Source organism: Anomalospiza imberbis, unplaced genomic scaffold, assembly GCF_031753505.1.
Source record: "Anomalospiza imberbis isolate Cuckoo-Finch-1a 21T00152 unplaced genomic scaffold, ASM3175350v1 scaffold_44, whole genome shotgun sequence".
Taxonomy (NCBI): Eukaryota; Metazoa; Chordata; class Aves; order Passeriformes; family Viduidae; genus Anomalospiza; species Anomalospiza imberbis.
In genome coordinates, this window is record NW_027100049.1 from 505,440 (window position 1) to 524,133 (window position 18,694).

Sequence of the window (18,694 nt, forward strand, 5' to 3'; positions counted from 1 at the left end):
CAGGACCGTGGGGCTGCGGGGCATCCTTGGGTCTCTTGGATAGGGGAGGGAGCGGGGCAAACGGAATCCAGAAGAGACAGGGATCAGACAGCCCCACGCCAGGCAGTGTTTTCTCCTCTGAGAGCTCCTCCGAGCTGAGCGAGCTGGTGAAGCCTGCGGAGCAAATGAGACCCAGGAGTGAGGGAAAGGCTGGCTGGGAAGGAGTCAGATAAACCCGTGTGGGCACTTCCCTTTCCAAGGGGCTCCTGGGCAGACGAAGGAGACAAGAAGGAGGCCCCACCTCATGACTTTCCTTTTTTTCCTTCAGGAGCTCTATTGCAGTCACTGCATACAAGAGTTGACTTGATCCCCTTGATGCCAGGGAGCACCAAGAGCTTGAACCTCGCTGGAGTCCAGCCCTGCCTGCCTATCACTGAGCAGAGGGAAAAGATGAAGAAACTGGGCAGGGCTTGAGCCAAATTGGCATTTTGCCACTTGTTATTTCCTCCCAGCTTTTGCAGCAGGGCGACAACCCCATGGCTGCAAACCACTCCCTTTTGCAAGGCAGACGTGGACCTCGCTGGTAGCTCAGGGCTCTTGAAGGGGCTGCTGCAGTTGGCAACAGGAGCTGTTGTTGAACTTTTCACATTGCTTAACCCCCCCTGCCAAATGCCATCAAGTGGCTGAGGAAGAACACAAAAAGATTAGCCTGGAGGAAGGGAGGCCAAAACCTTGGAAAAGGATGAAAGAAATGCTGTGATCGTGACATGACAAAAAAAAAAACCAATTTATTTTTGACAGCAAATGAGCACCCGCCACCCTCCAGCCCTCCCAGACTGGCAGGCCGAGCGCAGCCGTTTCCATGGCATGAGGTGCTGGCAGCCTGCGGAGAGAAACCAGAGAGCCATGGTCAGTCACAGAAGGCTCCTGTCCCCCTGTCCCACCATGGCCTGGGCCTGGGCCAGGCTGCTGGCTGTGCTCAGAGCCCAAAGCTCCCGAGCCATTCTCTGTTTCGAGAGAAGGGCAGCGTGGCAGGCCATGTTCCACCTCCTCTGCTTAAGCACAGCACAGTAGCCTCCTCAGCAGCTGTAAGGGCAGGATGCCCGTGTGCCCGCTGCCCTCTGCCCAAAGCCCTTCTGCCAGCCCAGCTGTGGAGCCGGGTGCCCACCTCTGGAGACCTGCTGCCAGGAGAGGAGCCGATTCCGCACGAGGTCCTCGTCCTTCTTGAAGGGGATGTCCCCGCAGACCGTGGCCCCTGGGGTAGCGCTGGCACTGGAGGTGCTCCATGGACGGTGCAGGCGCTTCCCCGTCCGGTCTGGGCACCAGGTGTAATCTTCCTGGGAAAACAAAGAACAATTTCATGAAATCAATTCTAAACAAGACCTGGAAACAAGAAGAAGCTACAAAGCCTGTCACCGTTTCACGGGCCTGAGGAGGGTCTGAGCACTCCATGCGAGAATTAAACCTGTCCATGGGTGGGGAAAAACCCCACCTTTCCCGCCCTTAAAGGCACCCCTTCCTCAAGGGCCTACAAAGCAGATCAGCTGGGGCATGGCTTCAGAACCCGTCCCCCTCTGCTGCCCCCATCCACATGGATGGATGCTTTGTCAGGCTGGCTGCCCCCACCCCAGCCCATGCCAGGCTGGCTGGCAGAAGCTGTCAGCAAGGCCAGGAGCCGGCTCCCCTTCCACAACACCCATCCCCTCTCCCACCAAAAAGCAGCTTGGCGGCCGGGGGAAAAATTAATATTCCCCAGGGCCGCCAAGCGGGGAACCTACGGCGCGTGGCCAGCCCGAGCCCTGCCATGCCTGGAAGCTCGAGCATCCCCCCGCCCCTGCGCCGGCTGGGGACTCATCTTGATTTCATCGGGGCGCAGAGCGTGTCCTCCAGGAAGGGGCCGCAGCCAAAGCCACTCTGCTTTGCCCCGCCAGCGGCCAGCTCGAGGATGGTGTTCCCAGCTCCACGTGGTGCTCCAGAAGAACATGCCAGCTGTGCCTCGGCTTGCAGGCTCATCTCGATGCCATTGAGCTGCAGGGGGATGTTTCCCCTGTTCCAGTCCGTGGCACCTTCACTGCACTGCCACCACTTCTCCAATGGGACGGGGAGCACTGAGACGCTCCCTCCACAACTCGCTGGGGACCAGCGGAAGCATCTCCTCGGCTGTGCTCTCTCCTCTGGGCCGCGGCCGCAGGGAAACGCTCCAGGGTTTTCTTGGAGTGCCACGAGACGTGTGCAGCGGGTACTTGCTGGGCTCCTGGATCCTACTGAGCAGAGGGATGGATCTCTGCTGTCTCCTGGGCCAGGCAGGGCTCCTGCAGCCAAGAATGCTCAAAAAGGTCTTCCAGTGATGGCCTGTCTGCGGGTTCCATGGATAAACACCACCTGATGAGGTGCTGGCACTCTGCAGAGAAACCAGAAACCGCCACTCAGCGGGACAAGGCTCCTGTCCGTGCTCTCCCACATTCCACGGTGCCCAGGCCACACTAGGAGTGCTCGGAGCTGCAGCCAAAAGCTTCCCATTGATCCTCCCTTCCGGAGGAGAGCAGCACAGAGGCACACGTGCCACCTCCTCCAGCTAACCCAGGAGATCAACCTCCTCACTAGCTGCTGGAGCGGGACGCTTCTGTGCCAGCTGCCCCCTCCCAACCCCGCTCTTCCTCCTGAGCCTTGAAGGCGCATCCCCACCTTGAGACACCCGGGGCGGGAAGAAGAGCTGGCCCTGGACGATGTCCCTGTTTGTATGGAAAGGAAGGTCCCCGCAGACCAGGTCATAAAGCAGGATGCCCAGGGACCAGATGGTGGCTGGCTGGCCATGGTAGCAGCCAAAGAGGATCCACTCCGGTGGGCAGTACTCCGGCGTTCCTATGGGACACGGGCACAGCTCATCAGGCCCATGCTGCTCCCTCCCTCCCTCCCAGCCAGCTCCCGTCCCACAACAGCCAGCCCCTGCCCCGCCGAAAAGCAACTTGGCTGCAGCCGGCTGAAGAAGGATTCCCCCTCCCTCCCTGCCTCCCTCTTCCCCCTCTGCCAGCAAAGGGGGGAACCTCCACTGCCCGGCTGGGCCCCGGCTTTGGGCTCACCTGACATCCGGGTGTAGAACGTGTCCTGGAGGATCGTGCCGCAGCCGAAGTCGATGAGCTTGGCCTCGCCCGTGGCAAGGTCGACGAGGACGTTCTCGGCCTTGATGTCGCGGTGCAGGACGCCGCGGCTGGTGCAGTGCCGCACGGCCTCCAGCACCTGGCGGAACAGCCCCTGCGCCACGGGCTCCGTCAGGAACCCCTGCTCGGCCAGGAAGTCCCAGAGGTCCTGACAGCGCTGCGGACGCTCCATGACCAGCGCGAAGCCGTCGGGCAGCTCGAACCAGTCCAGGAGCCGCACGATGCCGCGGAAGCCAGGGCACGACACCATCCACAGCAGTGCCAGCTCCATGGGCACAAGGGCGCCGTTGTGCTGCGGGGGGACCACGATGCCCTCAGCAGGGCCGATGCTGCGCCGCGCCTTGGGCATCCCCTGCCCGGCCCCAGCGCCGCTGGCCATTGCCCGGCCCGGGACGCTGCGCGGCCCCCGCTCACTCCCCGCTCGCTCCCCTCGCAGCGTTCCGGCTGCCACCCTGCCGGGCCTCGCCCTAGCCCCGCCCGGCACGCCCCGCCGGCTTCTCCCGCTGGCCCCGCTCACTCACCAGCCGCGCCCACTCCGAGATGTGATCCCGGCGCACTCGCTTGATGGCCACCTGCAAGCCAAGGCGAGCGCCGGGCTGAGCTCGCCGCCCGCCGCCCGCTGCCCGCCGCCCCCTCCGCTCCGGCCCCGTCTCTTACCGGGGCGCCGTCGGCGAGCCGGGTCCCGGAGTAAACGCTGCCGCAGCCGCCGCTCCCCAGCAGCGGGCCCTCCCGGTAGAGCTGCTCCAGGGGAGGCTTCTCCGCCCGTGCGGGCGGCACCGCGCTCCCGCTCTTCTGCCCCGGGAACCCGACCGCCCGGCGCGCTGCTGCTTGCCGAGCCGCCCCGGGCTGCAGCGGCTCGGGGCCGGCGGCCGAGCCGAGCAGCGGCAGAGCTCGGAGCGGGGAAGCTGCCTGCGATGCTGTCGGGGCCGGGGCGGGCGCGGGGCGGCAGCGGGGCGGCTGCGGGCGGAACCGCGGGAGGGGCTTGGTTCGGGGCCGGGGCCCCAGCCGGGGCCAGCCCAGAGCCCGCGCCAGGCGGAGCCAAAAGACCGCGCTGCTCCGCCAGCACCAGAGCAAGAGGCACTTCCAGCAGCGCCACAGCCAGTTCGGAGAGAGCCCGGCCGAGGCGGCTCCGCGGCGGGACGGGCAGGGGCGGGCACGGGGCGGCCCCGCCGAGCGGCGCCTTGCGGGACGCGGCATGAGCCGGGCTGGGAGAGGCAGAACACGGACGGGACGGGACGGGAATAGAGTGAGTGTGAGAGGGAGAAGGGGATGGGGAGCGAGTGGAAAGTCGAGCGGAAAACCGATCAAGAGAAGCGCTGCTGCTGCTGCTGCTGCTGCTGCGGAACCGCCGGAGCTCGCGAACGTTCTTCCGTTGCCTCCGTGAACCCAAAGGAGGAGCTGCCGCGCGCCCCGCAGAACGAAAGAGAGAAACTAACAAATAAAACCCCAAAGTAATTCCTATTCGAGAAGTAACCAAATCAAACAATGTAGCAATAAAGAAGCGTGTTGGCTTGTGGCTTCTTTCTTCTTTGGCTGAGACGAAGCATTTCATGGGGAAGAATTGCTTCTTCAGACCCTTTTGCAAGAGTGGACAGGAGTGGAGCATTTAATTTTCGAGTAGAAAAGGGAAATCGTATCAGTAATGTCATCTCTTTTCATCCTCTGTTGAGACAGTTGCAGGCTGCCAAAAGACATGGTCTGCAATGTGGAACTTGGGGCCAAGATCCTTTTTCTGCCAGAGGATGAGGAGGGGAAGTATCCCAGAATCGTGGAGTCGTGGCATGGTTTGGTTTGGAAAGGATCTGAAAAATCACACGGCTGCAACCCCCCTGCTGTGGCTGGGGACCCCTTGCACTAGCCTGGCTTGTCTAGAGCTCCATGCAGCCTGGCCTTGAACACTGTCAGGGACGGGACAGCCACACCTTCACTGGGCAACCTGTTCCAGGAGAGACTTTTTTCTGAATTCCTTACCTAAACCGACTCTCTTTCCACCTGGATCCATTCTCTCTTGTCCTGTCCTTGCCTGCCCTCGTACAAAGTCCCTGTCCATCTTTCTTGTAGCTTGCCCTCAGGTACTGGAAGGCCACAGTTGGGTCAAGTCTAAGTCTCTTGCCCAGGTTGAAGAAGCCGAGCTGTGTCAGCCCTTACTTGCAGGAGAGCAGTGTTCTAGATATATATTGTAATATTGGCTTTTCGCAAATATTAAAATGGATTTTATATATGTGATGTTAAAGTAACTTTGTTCCAAATATATAGTTTTAAATTTTGTTGTTAATTAGGCTTAGACACAGTAGTGCAATAGCTGATGGAAGTGTGCTTGTGTTAAAATGCCTGCTTGGATGGGATAACATCCAATGAACACAGGATGAGCACACCTGTACAGATCTGCCAACCATCAGCACTCACCGTCTGAAGGCAGTGCGGACCAAGGCCCGAACTGGAAGGGATAAAGAGAAGGAGCCAAACCCCAGCCAAGGAACACACATGCTCTGAAAAGGCAGACCCAAAGAGGGGCCATGTAAAATAGCTCCTGGAAAATGTAAACTCGTTTATGGATATGCATAAGCGGCTATGAATATGCAACAGGCTGGTGTAAGGGAAAAGGTATTTAAGGGGGATCCCTGAAGGTAACAGGGTGGTCTTGGCTGAGTGCCAAGATGCACCCGGCCATAAATAACCTTTGCTCCATGGTCCTTGTCTCCTATTGTCCTTTATTAAACTTTTTACATTTTCACAGGAGAGTGAACGTGTTTTTTACATGGACTATATATGCTTATACAAATTCTAGGAAGACTAGTAATTTTTTCTACAATAATTGGGTTAATCATCACAAACGAACATCCATTTTGCAGCATCTCTAGCTAATAGAAGTTGATTCAATCTTCTTTCTTGATTCAGTCTTCTTGCAGTCTTCAAAGCTCTGTTTGTTATTGCCAAGGCATTCTGATTATCAAATTTTTTATGCTAATCAGGTCTGAAGTACATCAACTCACTTCTGTCCTGGCAGCATGGGCGTGTCAACTCAAGGAGGGAAACACTAACTGAGAGGATTACAGTAAGGTGAAGGTAGACTCAGCCTCCGGTGACCGAGCTACCGGGTATGATCTGTCAGATCCCCTTGAAGGTACCTCTAGTATGAATGCTCAGGGAAGAAAGGATAACCAGAGCTTGAGGGGCCCTGCCTCGAGCCAAGGAGAGGCACGGGAAAACCGGATCTTTGGTCAGTGTAGATCCGATGGCCTGGCACATCAGAGCCACAAAAATGCAACACCTTAGTTGATACTGGAGCGCAGTGTCCCCTGATACCATCGGGACATGTGGGGGCAGAACCTGTTTCCATTGCTGGGGTGACGGGGGGATCACAGCAATTGGCCCTGTTGGGAGCTGAGGTGAGCCTGACTGGGAAGGAGTGGCAGAAACATCCTATTGTGAGCGGCCCAGAGGCCCTGGGTATTCTGGGAATAGACTTCCTCCAGAACGGCTATTACAAAGAACCAAAGGGACTCAGGTGGGCTTTTGGCACAGCTGCTGTAGAGGCAGAGGACATTAGGCAATTGAACACCTTGCCTGGACTATCAGAGCACCCATCTGCAGGAGGACTCCTGAGGGTGGAAGAGCAGCGAGTGCCAATTGCCACCTTGACCGTGCATCGCCGGCAGTATCGGACGAATCGAGGTGCCATGATCCCCATCCACAGAATGATCCGTTAGGTGGAGAGCCAAGGGATGGTCAGCAAAACCCACTCACCCTTCAACAGTCCCATCTGGCCTGTGCACAAGTCTCAGTGGAGATTGACTGTGGACTATCGTGCCTTGAATGAAGTGACTCCACCGCTGAACGCTGCTGTACCGGACATGCTGGAACTCCAGTATGAGCTGGAGTCCAAGGCAGCAAAGTGGTACGCCACTGTTGACATTGCTAACACGTTTTTCTCCACTTCTCTGGCAGAAGAATGCAGGCCTCAGTTTGCTTTCACCTGGAGGGGCGTGCAGTACACCTGGAACCGACTGCCCCAGGGGTGGAAGCACAGCCCCACCATCTGCCCTGGACTGATCCAGGCTGCACTGGAAAAGGGTGAAGCTCCAGAACACCTGCAGTACATCGATGGCATCATTGTGTGGGGGAACACAGCAATGGAAGTATTTGAGAAAAGAGAGAGGATCATCCAGTTACTGCTGGAAGCCGGCTTCACCATCAAGAAGACCAAAGTCAAGGGACTTGCCCGAGAGATCCAGTTCCTGGGGGTAAAGTTGCAAGACGGATTGTGTCAGATTCCCACTGAGGTCACCAAAAGGATCACTGCGGTGTCTCCACCCACCAGCAAGAAGGAAACACAAGCTTTCCTAGGCACCATAGGTTTTTGGAGAATGCACATTCTCGAGTACAACCAGATTGTGAGCCCTCTCTACCTGGTCACCTGCAAGAAGAACGATTTCCTCTGGGGCCCTGAACACCAACAAGCTTTCGCCCCGATCAAGCAGGAGATTGCTCAGGCAGTAGCCCTTGGCCCACTCAGGACGGGACCAGAGGTGAAGAACATGCTCTACTCTGCAGCTGGGAACAATGGCTTGTCCTGGAGCCTTTGGCAGAAGGTGCCTGGGGAGACTCGAGGCCTACCACTGGGATTCTGCAGCTGAAATTACAGAGGGTCTGAAGCCAAATGCACTCCCACAGAGAAGGAAATCTTGGCTGCCTATGAAGGAGTTCAAGCTACCTCCGAGGTGATTGCCACAGAAGCACAACTCCTCCTGGCACCCTGACTGACGGCACTGGGGTGGGTGTTTAAAGGAAAGGTTCCCACTACCCTCCATGACACTGCTGCCACATGGAGCAGATGGATTACTCTCATCATGCAGCACACCCGGATTGGAAACCTGAATTGCCCTGGGATTTTGGAGATAATTACAAACTGGCTGCTGGTGAGAACTTTGGTCTCACTGACGGAGAGCAGCAGGAACAAGTGACAAGGGCTAAAGAAGGTGCACCATGCAACCAACTACCAGCAGAGGAAACTCGATACGATGTTTTCACTGACGGTTCCTGTGGAATCGTAGGGATGAACTGGAAGTGGAAAGCAGCCGTATGGAGCCCCACACAACACGTAGCACAAGCTACTGAAGGAGAAGGTGGATCAAGTACACTTGCTGAAGTCAAGGCTTTTCAGCTGACCCTGGACATTGCTGAGAGAGAGAAGTGACCAAAGCTCGACCTTTATATGGATTCTTGGATGGTAGCCAATGCTCTGTGGGGCTGGCTGGAAAGGTGGAAAAAGGCCAACTGGAAGCGTAGAGGAAAACGAGTCTGGGCTACTGATGAGTGGAAAGACATTGCCTCTTGGGTAGAAAATGTGTGTGTGAAAGTCTGTCATGTAGATGCCCATGTCCCCAAGAGTCAGGCTAATGAGGAACACTGAAACAAGGAGCAGGTAGATCAGGCTGCAAAGATAGAGGTGTCAAAGATAGACTTGGATTGGCAACATAAGGGGGAGTTGTTCCTAGCTCGATGGGCCCATGATGCCTCAGGCCATCAGGGCAGAGATGCCACCCACAAGTGGGCACGAGACTGAGGGGTGGATTTAACCATGGACAATATTTCTCAGGTTATCAATGACTGTGAGACGTGTGCTGCCATCAAGCAGGCCAAGTGGGTGAAGCCCCTGTGGTATGGTGGGCAGTGGTCCAAGTACAGGTATGGGGGGGCCTGGCAGATTGACTACATCACACTGCCCCAGACACGCCAAGGCAAGTGCTATGTGCTCACAATGGTAGAAGCCACCACGGGATGGTTGGAGACCTCCCCTGTGCCTCACACCACTGCCCGGAGCACCATCCTGGGCCTTGAAAAGTAAATCCTGTGCAGGCATGGTACCCCTGAGAGGATTGAGTCAGACAATGGGACTCATTTCAAGAACAGCCTTATCAACACCTGGGCTAGGGAACATGGCATTGAGTGGGTGTACCATATCCCCTACCATGCACCAGCTGCAGGCAAAGTGGAGAGGTACGATGGACTGTTAAAAACCACCTTGAAAGCATTGGGTGGGGGATCTTTCAAAAACTGGGAGCAGCATTTAGCAAAGGCCACCTGGTTAGTTGACACCCGAGGTTCCACCAATGGAGCAGGTCCTGCCCAGTCTGAGTCCCTGAATATAGCAGACAGAGATAAAGACCCAGTGGCACATATCAGAGGTTTGTTAGGGAAGACAGTGTGGATCAATTCTGCCTCGAGTACAGACAAACCCATTGGTGGGACTGTCTTTGCTCAGGGACCAGGTTGTACATGGTGAATAATGCAGAAATATGGAAGAACGTGATGTGTACCTCAGGGAGATCTGATTGTGGGGTGAGACTCATATGCAAATATCACTGTTTGTTGGATGTTACTGCCACTGTCTTTACATTAAACCACACAGACATGAGACAGAAGGATATGTGTAAGTGTCAAAGGTTTGAGCAAGTGATATAGAAGGAAATGTGTGTCAAAGGTTTGAGCAAGTGAGATGGAAGGAAATGTGTCTGAGTAAGTGAAAGATGGAAGTTTTAACTTGATGAAGTTTTTACATGACGTTTGGTAGTTATGTTGACGATATGGAGATAAGGGGTGGAATGTCCTAGGGTGACGTTATGGTGCTTGTATCCCCAATCATGTGTTCTGTTTATGCTTGATGTTATGTTATGTGCCTTCAGGACTGACTCCAAATAGTGAAGGTTTTTTTTGTCTTGTTATCAGCCAGCTCACCTCTCCCCAAAGTCTGTGTCTAGGAGAGGCTAGGGCTTGCTGGCTTTCTTGCTTGCTTGCTGGTTTGCTTGCTTTCACTTTGCTCTTGCTTTTGCTTCTTGCTTTTGCCCTTGCTTTTGCTTATTAGTTAGTTTAGCTAGGCAATCCATTTTTACCCTGGACTGTTTTTTTTCTTTCCCTTTCCTGAATACCATTTGAACCTGCTCAGGACTGGCACCTGGGAAACACCAAGACACACCGAGAGCCAGCATTTTGTGACCTGCAGCAGCCACCCCCAGCGCCAGAGACCAGTAACTGGGCAACCACTCCCAGCAGAGACTTTCTGAATTTGTCACCTCTTCAGTGTGGTGAAAGAGTTTTTGTCATCTGGTGTTGTTCATTTTTTTTGCTGGGGGGGGCTTTGCCTGCTCAATAAACAGGTTGTTTCCACTACTCTCTGAGGAAATTCTTCCCGAGCCAGGTAGGCAAGGAACTGTGGGGGGATTTGCTTTCTGGGGGCTCCTTCCGCAGGTTTTCTCCCAAATTTGCCCCAAACCAGGACACATTACTACATCAGCAGGCTGTTCTTCAGTGAGATCCAGCAGGGCCCTGTTCAGCCTGTGCTCAGCAAACTGACTGGCCATGAGCCACTGGTGGATGTACCTCACCATGGCAGGCACCTGGCGAAGGCACGGGGAGACTTGGAAAGCTGCCAGAGGGAGGAATGTCCCCAGCTTCCCCAGAGAAGTGCTTCCCTTCCCACCACATTGCCATGGCCTCAAAGGCTTCCAGTGAGCAGCAGGCATGACTTGGGAGGCCAAGCAATTCCTGGGAGGATCAAACCATGGCCACAGGCTGCTTACTTGCTTTGGATTGGAAAACCCCTCCTCTACGAGCATATCCAGCAGGGCAGCACAGGTCTTGGTTTTGAAGATGTGCAAATATGCTCTGAGCCCTGTGCCCATGGTGCAGGTCTCTTCCTCCCGAATCCTCTTGATGAATTTGCAAACCAGCTGTAGGAGAAGGGCAGGAAGCTAGGGATGTTCCACGGAATGCTCCAAGCGAAGTGCTCGGCTGCGTGGTGACAGCAGGCCCAGCCCAGCTGGGGACGGCTGCAGGTACCTGTGCTGTTCTGGGGAAGAGGCCACGGGTGCGTTCCTGCTCTCGTGTGCACTGCACGGCTGCACCTGGCAAAGAGCGAGCACAGCCTGAGCTGAGGGGCTGTGGGAGAGGCCGGAGAACACAGCCCAGCCCTGCGCTCCCCAGGCAGGCACAGCCCTGGGATGCCCCAGGGGATGGAGCACGGCTGTGGGGTGTCTGCCCAGCCCCTCTTTAGTCCTGTCCATGGGCAAGTGCCCAGGGGATGGGATGGGATGGGATGGGATGGGATGGGATGCAATGGGATGGGATGGGATGGGATGGGATGGGATGGGATGGGATGGGATGGGATGTGGCCAAGCTGGCTGCAGCCACCAGCCCAGCAGCACAGCTCTGCCACTCATCCTCCTGCTGAGGCTTGAACTGCACCACCTCTTCAGTCTCCTGTGCTGGGCCAGCTCCAGGGCCTTCTTCCTCTTCCTCCACCCAGGCCAGCTGGGGCACTCTCGGGGGTCTCTGCTCCATGTCAGTGACTGGATTTGTGGCTACTTGCAGGAGAGATGCCTCGGAAAAGCTCCGAGTCAGCAAGGCCTGCAGTCGTGCCTGGAAGGCATCTTCAAGAGAGAAGCCGCAGGAAGGCTACAGGACAGCAAGTCCTGCACTCTGGTCTCGAGGGCTCCTGCCACAAGGACAGGAGACTCCTGTCAAGGATTGTGGTCTGGCCTCGAGGACACCGGTGGCAGGGATGGGAGATGCCTCCAGGGCACCAAGTCCCAAGGTCTGCCCTCGAGGACACCTGCAGGAGAGAAGCCTCGGGAAGGCCACGGGTCACCAAGTCCTGTGGTCAGGCCTCGAGGTCAGCTGCAGGAATAACACCTCGGAAAAGCTCCGGGTCAGACACGAACGAGTGTGCTGTGCGGGGGCTGCTCACGGCACCACTCTGTCCTGTCCTGTCCCGTCACGTGCTCCGAGCACTGTGGCGTGGTCTTGTCACCGCCAGCTCCTATGTCACCCCGTGTCACAAAGGGCCCTTGGACACGCTGTCCCGTTCCATGCCACGGTGACCGTGCTGCACCGTGTCACAAAGGAACCCTGCACACACTGCCCCCTGCCCTGGGGCCGCCCCCAGCCCACCCAAAGTGGCTCAGGTTGGAAGGAATCCCTCACCCCAAGTGTCTAAGACAGCCCGACAGGATCTTTACGAACGGCTGAAACCATCAGCAAACGTTGCCCTGCACTGCAGGCTCAGGGCAGCAGAAGGAGCCCCCAGGGCTGCCGACGCAGCCGCGCTGGGAAGGGCACGGGGCCTTCACAGAAGCTGGCACGGCCTCCTTGGGACACGTCCCGGCTGGTGGCCATCCTAAACCCGCGGGTGTGACACAGACAAGGAACGTGTGGGCCAGGGCAGGAATGCTGCTCTGACCCCTGGGGCCCGGGGAGCGCTGACATCAGCAGGTGTGGCAGAGTCCCTGCCCAAGCAGACCTGCCACCCCCCGAGCCCTGGCAGCACCGGTGCCCGTCTCCTGCCCCAGAGACCTGTGCCCATGGGAGGCTCCTGTGCCAGAGGGAGACAAAGCCCACGTGCACTGGGGGCTGCGCTCCTGCCTGCAGGGGCGGTTGGCAGGAGCACCTGGAGCAACGCTGGCAACACTTGTTCTCTGTCAGAAGCTCTTACACCATGCTGAAATTATTTTCTCATTGAAGTTTCTGCCTTCAGCACAAAAACACCATAGCGGCCAAGGCACAGAAGAATCTGGCAAGTAAGACTCATCAGTTCAGGAAAGCTTTACTTCCCATTGCTCAACTCAAGTAGTTCCAAGAAGTTGCAAACTTCCCAAATGAACAGGGATGGCCTGAGGAGGTGAAGAGTTGGAATTTTGCTTCCCATCTCAAAGCAGCAACTCATTTGCCTTAACCTCATCCACTGAGGGTCACTTTAAAGAACAGAGCACTACACAAAAAAGGGAAAAACTGAGGGCCATTCTTTGGTTTTCTATGAATGGATGATCATATCCTAATTCTCTTAAGGAATAAAAGCTCTCAAGAAATCAAAGTCCACTCAGTGGTAGAAAAGTAGCTCAAAGAATTGAGTAGATGGCAAAAGGGCTAATCCTCCCCCTGGTACAGATATCTGAGTGGCCAGTAAAGCACAGCTCTCCCCTCTTGTTCCCTGCAGGAGAATCAGGACCATGAAGGGGAAAAGTCACAGATATTCCTTCTGGCCTCCGTAACCAAAGCTGTGCCAAAGCACAGATGCTGCCTTCAAACTGACTCAAATTCCAGCCTAGACCTCTCACCTTCCAGACAACTCCTTCTCCAACACCCCACCAGCACCAAGCCCCCCAAACTCCCACACAGAAGCCCTCAACACCCCGCCAGGAGCCCCAGCTGTCCCCGTCCCTCTGCAGAGCTTTCCCACCCTCCAGCAGACGCCCTGGTTCCCTGCAGGTGCCGTGGGATGGCACTCAGGAGGATCTGCTCCAAGGCCTTCCCCTGGAGCACGCTCAGGCTGCCAGGCCTGTGGATCCTGGATCATCCTTCCCACCGAGCCTTCCTGTGCACGGCTGTTCCATTTGCACCTTTGCGCTCAGCTCGGACTTCTCCACTTCACCAGGAGTGCTGGGAAAGGATGGAGAGCAGCCTGGCAAGCTCTTTCTGCAGCTCCCTCTTTACCCTGGGTGGGTAGAACATTCCACAGGAAAGCAACTGGTGCCACAAGGAGCGGGTGGCCTCAGGCACCTTTGGGGATGGAACAAGGCCTTGGTTTGACATAAGTAAGCACAAGCAATTCACATGAGTAAACAAGTAATTAGCACAGACATGCCTAAGTACTTAGCACCGGTTAGCATAACAAAAACCTGGCAGGCCTAACTTGACATGAGAGTGACCTGACAAAAAGCTTCAGACACAGTCTACCAGAAGAACTAAGGGCAAGTGTGGAATCAGCCCTGTGCAGGGGAGCCCTGAGGAAGACTTTGTGCTGCTTTGGGGCATCGAGACCGCTCCTGGCCAGGGCCTGGACATCAGCTTCAAGTATGGGAATCTGACACAATGTATTTCCAACCGCCTGCCTATGGAATCACCTCAGCAGTGTAAAGATGGATGGTGATTTTGATACAACTCCTACATCAACCCACTGAAATTTATACATGGTGGAGAAACATTTCAGTGGGTGCAGACCCCTGCCCTCCTGCCAGGTCAATAAAAGGGCTTTTGGCTGACAATGCATTTGTCTGATGATTTGTTTGAATGAGGGAGACCCCTCAGGACTGCTATATCCTGAGGGAACACCGTTGGCCTTGGCCTGTAGGCACCTGCACAAGCTTAAAATCAGCTGCCTCAGCTTCCAGGACCTCTCTTGGCCAGCATCCTGACGTGGATGCAGGACTGCTGTGAGGCACTGCTGGGACCCAGCGGGACAGGACCGGCTGTCTCGTGTCCACGTAGCACCCCTCACACAGCCAGGGCCATCCCAAAACCAGACAAACACTCACGTGTCAGCACAGGGGAGCAAGGAGCACTGGGCTCCTCTCAGGGTATCTCAGCTGGGCTCGCTCCACAACACACCCCCACTTTCAGGCCTGCTGATGCCCAGCTGCCAGAAATGCCTACCTTGTTCTCTCCAGGGTGCACAGGGAGAGCCAATGAGCAGGACGCCTTGGGAGGCAAACCTTCCCAGCCTTTTCTGAGGCCAGGGACACACCAAGATCAGCCAAGACTCTCCACGCTGCCTGGCCCACCCAGCCCAGCTCTGTGCTGGCCCTGGGCCACAGCAGCTTCCACCAAGCAAGAGCCACATGCACATTGCCAAGAGTTGAAACACAGCAGACAGGGAAGATGTGAAAAGTGTGTGTGTAAAGGCCTTTTAATTCACAGCTCTCAGAGAGAGCTCTGGGGCTCATGGCTGGACAGAGACGCTCCTGCTCACGCCTCTGTCCAAAGGGGGGAACACACCCTGCTGCAGGTGCTTGGGTTGGTCTCCACAGGTCCAGGCGGATGCCAAACCTGCTCTTCACAGCCTTCTCCCTTGCCCTGCCCCTCTGCCAAGTGCAACGGGCCTCAGGCAGTGAAAGGACCACAGAGAGCCAAAGGAGGACACTTGTACCTGCCTCGCTGGGCGCTCCCTGGGAAGCACTTTCCTTGAGAAGCAAGCCCCTTTCCTCCAAAGGCATTTCCCCAAATGTGTAACTGTCCTGGGGAACACCAACACATTCTTAAGAAAAGCTGGCAAGGCTGAATGACTTCAGGTCCTTTCAGGACAGGCACTCCAGCTGTAGCTCATATTCCCCCAAGTGTGTTTCCAGGTGGAGGTTCAGAGGGGCAGCCCCAGGCCCTCTACAAACACAAGCTGCCTGCTGCCTCTTCACCTGCCTCAACTCCTGCCTGTGGTCACTGCAGCAAAACCAGGCTGTTCCAGCCAGCGCCCAGAGCCCAGAGCCCTGTTCCCGCAGGACGCTCTTGCCAGCACCTTCCAGGACTCTCCGCTGTGCATGCAGCACTTTTCATGCCAGCTCTCAACAGTGGGATTTGAGGGGCCGCAAGGACAAATGTCACAAACCTGTGTGACACTCCAGATCCTCATGGAACCAGGGGGCCAATGTGACACTGTGGGAAGTTGTGGAACCAAGGGGATCACTGTGGCACTGTTGGGGCCCATGGAACCAAGGGGCCGGTGTGACACTGTGGGGCCTCATGGAAACAAGAGGCCATTGTGAGCCTGCAGGGCTGTAACACCCCAGAACACTGAAATGCTGGGGGTCACCAAAGGTTTCTTTACTTGAGTTTGGTGCACAGGAGAAACACCAACCAGATATTCTCACCATGGCCAGATGAAAGAGTTTTCTTGGTAGGAAGGGACCCAGCTCTTTGGTGAATGGCCCACACAGGGATGGAACCCACAACCTCAGTGATACCAGCACCATGCTCTAACCAATGGAGCTAAGAGATCAAAATAACACAAAATTTTACTGACAAAATATAGATAATCAAGGAACTTGAGCAAAGGGTTTCATACAACATCCACTTCAGCATAAAACTCTTACCATAGCATTACTTTGTTAATTTAGCCCACTTTACCTAAAAACCTTTAACCCTTACGATGATAAGTTACCCAAAAATGTTCCAGGTAAGCAGGATTAGAAGAAGAAGAAATGGATAACAACAGAAAGACAGAAGATCTATAGAAAGACACACACATAGATACAAACTGCTCAGGTTCCAGCATCATTAACACAGGAACCCCAGGAGAAGGCAGGATCCAGACCATGGGCTGGCCTCGTGCTCCGGCTTTTAAACCCCTGGGCCTTCATGGGCCCGCCCCTGGGGTGGGACTGCCAGTTGCTTGCCCAATCAGAGTCAGGTTAGGCACCAGCTGCTGGTGTGTGATTGACTGACAGATGGGCCAATCAGAGCTGGGTTTGCACTGCCTGCTGTGTGATTGACTGACAGCTCAGCCAATCAGAGCTGGGTTAACACCGTCCCTTCCATGTGATTGACAGCTGTGCCAGGCCAGGGCTGGGGGCGGGGCTCTGTCCCACCACAAACCAAGGCCTGACCCGCTCCTGGCCCCACACAGGCATTCCGAGCATCCCAAGGTGTCTGGGGACATCGATCTCATCCAGCCTCTGACAGTGACCACGGTGACACTACAGAACCTCATGGAGCCATGGGTCAGTTGTGACACTGTGCTGGCCCATGGAATCAAGGAGACCATTGTGAACACGGGGGCCCCAAGGAACCAAGGGTCCATGGTGACCTTGTGGAGCCCGCAGTGTCACAGAGGAGCCGTTGTGACACAGCGAGGGCGCATGGAGCCCAGGAGCCATTGTGACACATCAGGGCTTTGTGGAACCATGAAGCCATTGTGACATTGCAAGGCCCCATGGAAGCACAGGGCCATTGTGACACTGCAGAAGCAAGGGGACATTGTGACACTCCAGGGCCTCATGGACCAAGCAGACCATTGTGACACTGTGGGGTCACACAGAATCAAGGGAACATGGAACAGGTCTGGTTGGCTGGGCCTCCTGGGGACCACCTGAGAGGTCCAGCAGACCTTGGCATGTCAAGGGCAGCTTCTCACCTGCCCTGAAGCACTGGGGCCCTAGGCTTTCCTTCCTATGGGAGAGAACTGTCCTTCTCCTCCATGGGCCATGGCCAAAATTGGGATTTCTTCTCCAAATTTCCTTATATGCAAAGATTGTTCCCAGATGAAATCTGCCAGGAGAAACAGATCTGGCTGCCTTGGCCACCCAGGTGCCACCTCTCATCTGCCTTTGAAACACTGGGACCATGTGCTTTTCTTTCTTATGGGAAAAAAACATCCATCTCGACACGGCACCCATGGCCAAAATTGGCCTCTGCCTCCAGAATTCCCTATATCCAAGGATAGCTCCCAGACAAAAGCTGCCAGGGGAGACAAGTCCGGCTGGCCTTGGCTTCCTGAGGGCTGGCACTCATGTGCCTCTGAAACACTGGGGCTCTGTGCTTTCCTTGCTAATGAAACGAACGCCTCTTCCTTTCCAGGCACCCACGGCCAAAACTGAGATTCCACTTCCAAAATGCCCTGTGTCCAAGGATAGCCCCTAGACAAAAGGTGCCAGGACAGACAGGTCTGGCTGGCTTGGCCTAAGGGTGGCCACCTTTCATCTTCTTCCAGAACACTTGCATTTTGTGCTTTTCTTTCCTATAGGAAAAAACCATCCATCCTGACCAGGTGCCCATGGCCAAAACTGGGATTCCACCTCCAAAACTCCGTACATCCAAGGATTGCTCCCCAGTGAAAGCAGCCAGGACTTAAAGGTTTGGCTGCCCTTGGCCTCTTGGGAACTGCCTCTCACCTGCCTCAAAACACTGGGGCTCGATGCTTTCCTTCCTATGGAAAAGAGCCGTCCTTCTTCTCAAGGTGTCCATGGTTGAAATTGAGATTCCTCCTCCCAAATTCCATGTATCCAAGGATCTCTTCATGACAAAAGCTGCCAGGACAAACAGGTTTGGCTGGCTTGGCCTCCCAGGAGCCACCTCTCTCCTCTTCTGCCTTTGAAACACTTGGGCTCTGTGCTTTCCTTCACGTGGAAAAGAACTGTCCTTCTTATCTATGCAGAAATGGCCAAAATTGGGGCTCCACCTCCCAAATTCCCTATATCGAAGGGTTGCTCCCAGTCAAAATCTGCCAGTACCATCCACTCTGGCTGGCATTGGCCTCTGGTGGCTGCCCCTGCCACACTGGGGCTTAGTTCTTTCCTTCCCATGGAGATCACTGTGACACTGTGGGGACCTCATGGAACCAAGGGGATCATTGTGGCACCACTGGAGCCCATGGAACCAAGGGGCCATGGTGACACAGCCGGGCTTCATGGACCCAGAGACCATTATGACTCTGTGGGGCCTGATGGAACCATGGAGGCCATTCTGACCCTTCAGGGCCTCGTGTCACCAAGGGGGCATTGTGACACCTCAGGGCCTCATGGAAGCAAGGGAACTTTGGGACACTGTGGGGCCCCATGGAACCGAGGGAACATGGAACAGGTCTGGCTGGCTTGGCCTCCCAGGGGCCACCTGACAGGTCCGGCTGATGTAGGAATGCCAAGAGCTGCCTCTCATCAGCTCCTGGAGCAGTGGAGCTCCATGCTTTCCTTGCTAAGGGAAAGAACTTTCCCTCTTTTCAGATGCCCATTGCCAAAATTGGTAAGCTCCCTAAAAAATTTCCTCCATGCAAAGGTATCTCTCAGAAAAACCTGCTA

General features: G+C 55.7%; 2 protein-coding genes across 5 annotated transcripts in view; both read right to left on the reverse strand.

Moving 5' to 3' along the window:
• LOC137466802 (zinc finger protein 271-like) overlaps positions 1 to 18,694 on the reverse strand; it is a 678,770-nt gene that overhangs the window by 127,435 nt on the left and 532,641 nt on the right. The gene's annotated exons all lie outside the window — the stretch shown is intronic.
• Positions 1,981 to 4,334, reverse strand: LOC137466814 (serine/threonine-protein kinase pim-1-like). Its single transcript, XM_068178469.1, is given in 6 exon segments — positions 1,981 to 2,251; positions 2,253 to 2,380; positions 2,665 to 2,841; positions 3,060 to 3,429; positions 3,659 to 3,709; positions 3,795 to 4,334. Coding segments are annotated over 6 exon segments (1,470 nt in total). The 3' UTR covers positions 1,981 to 2,047.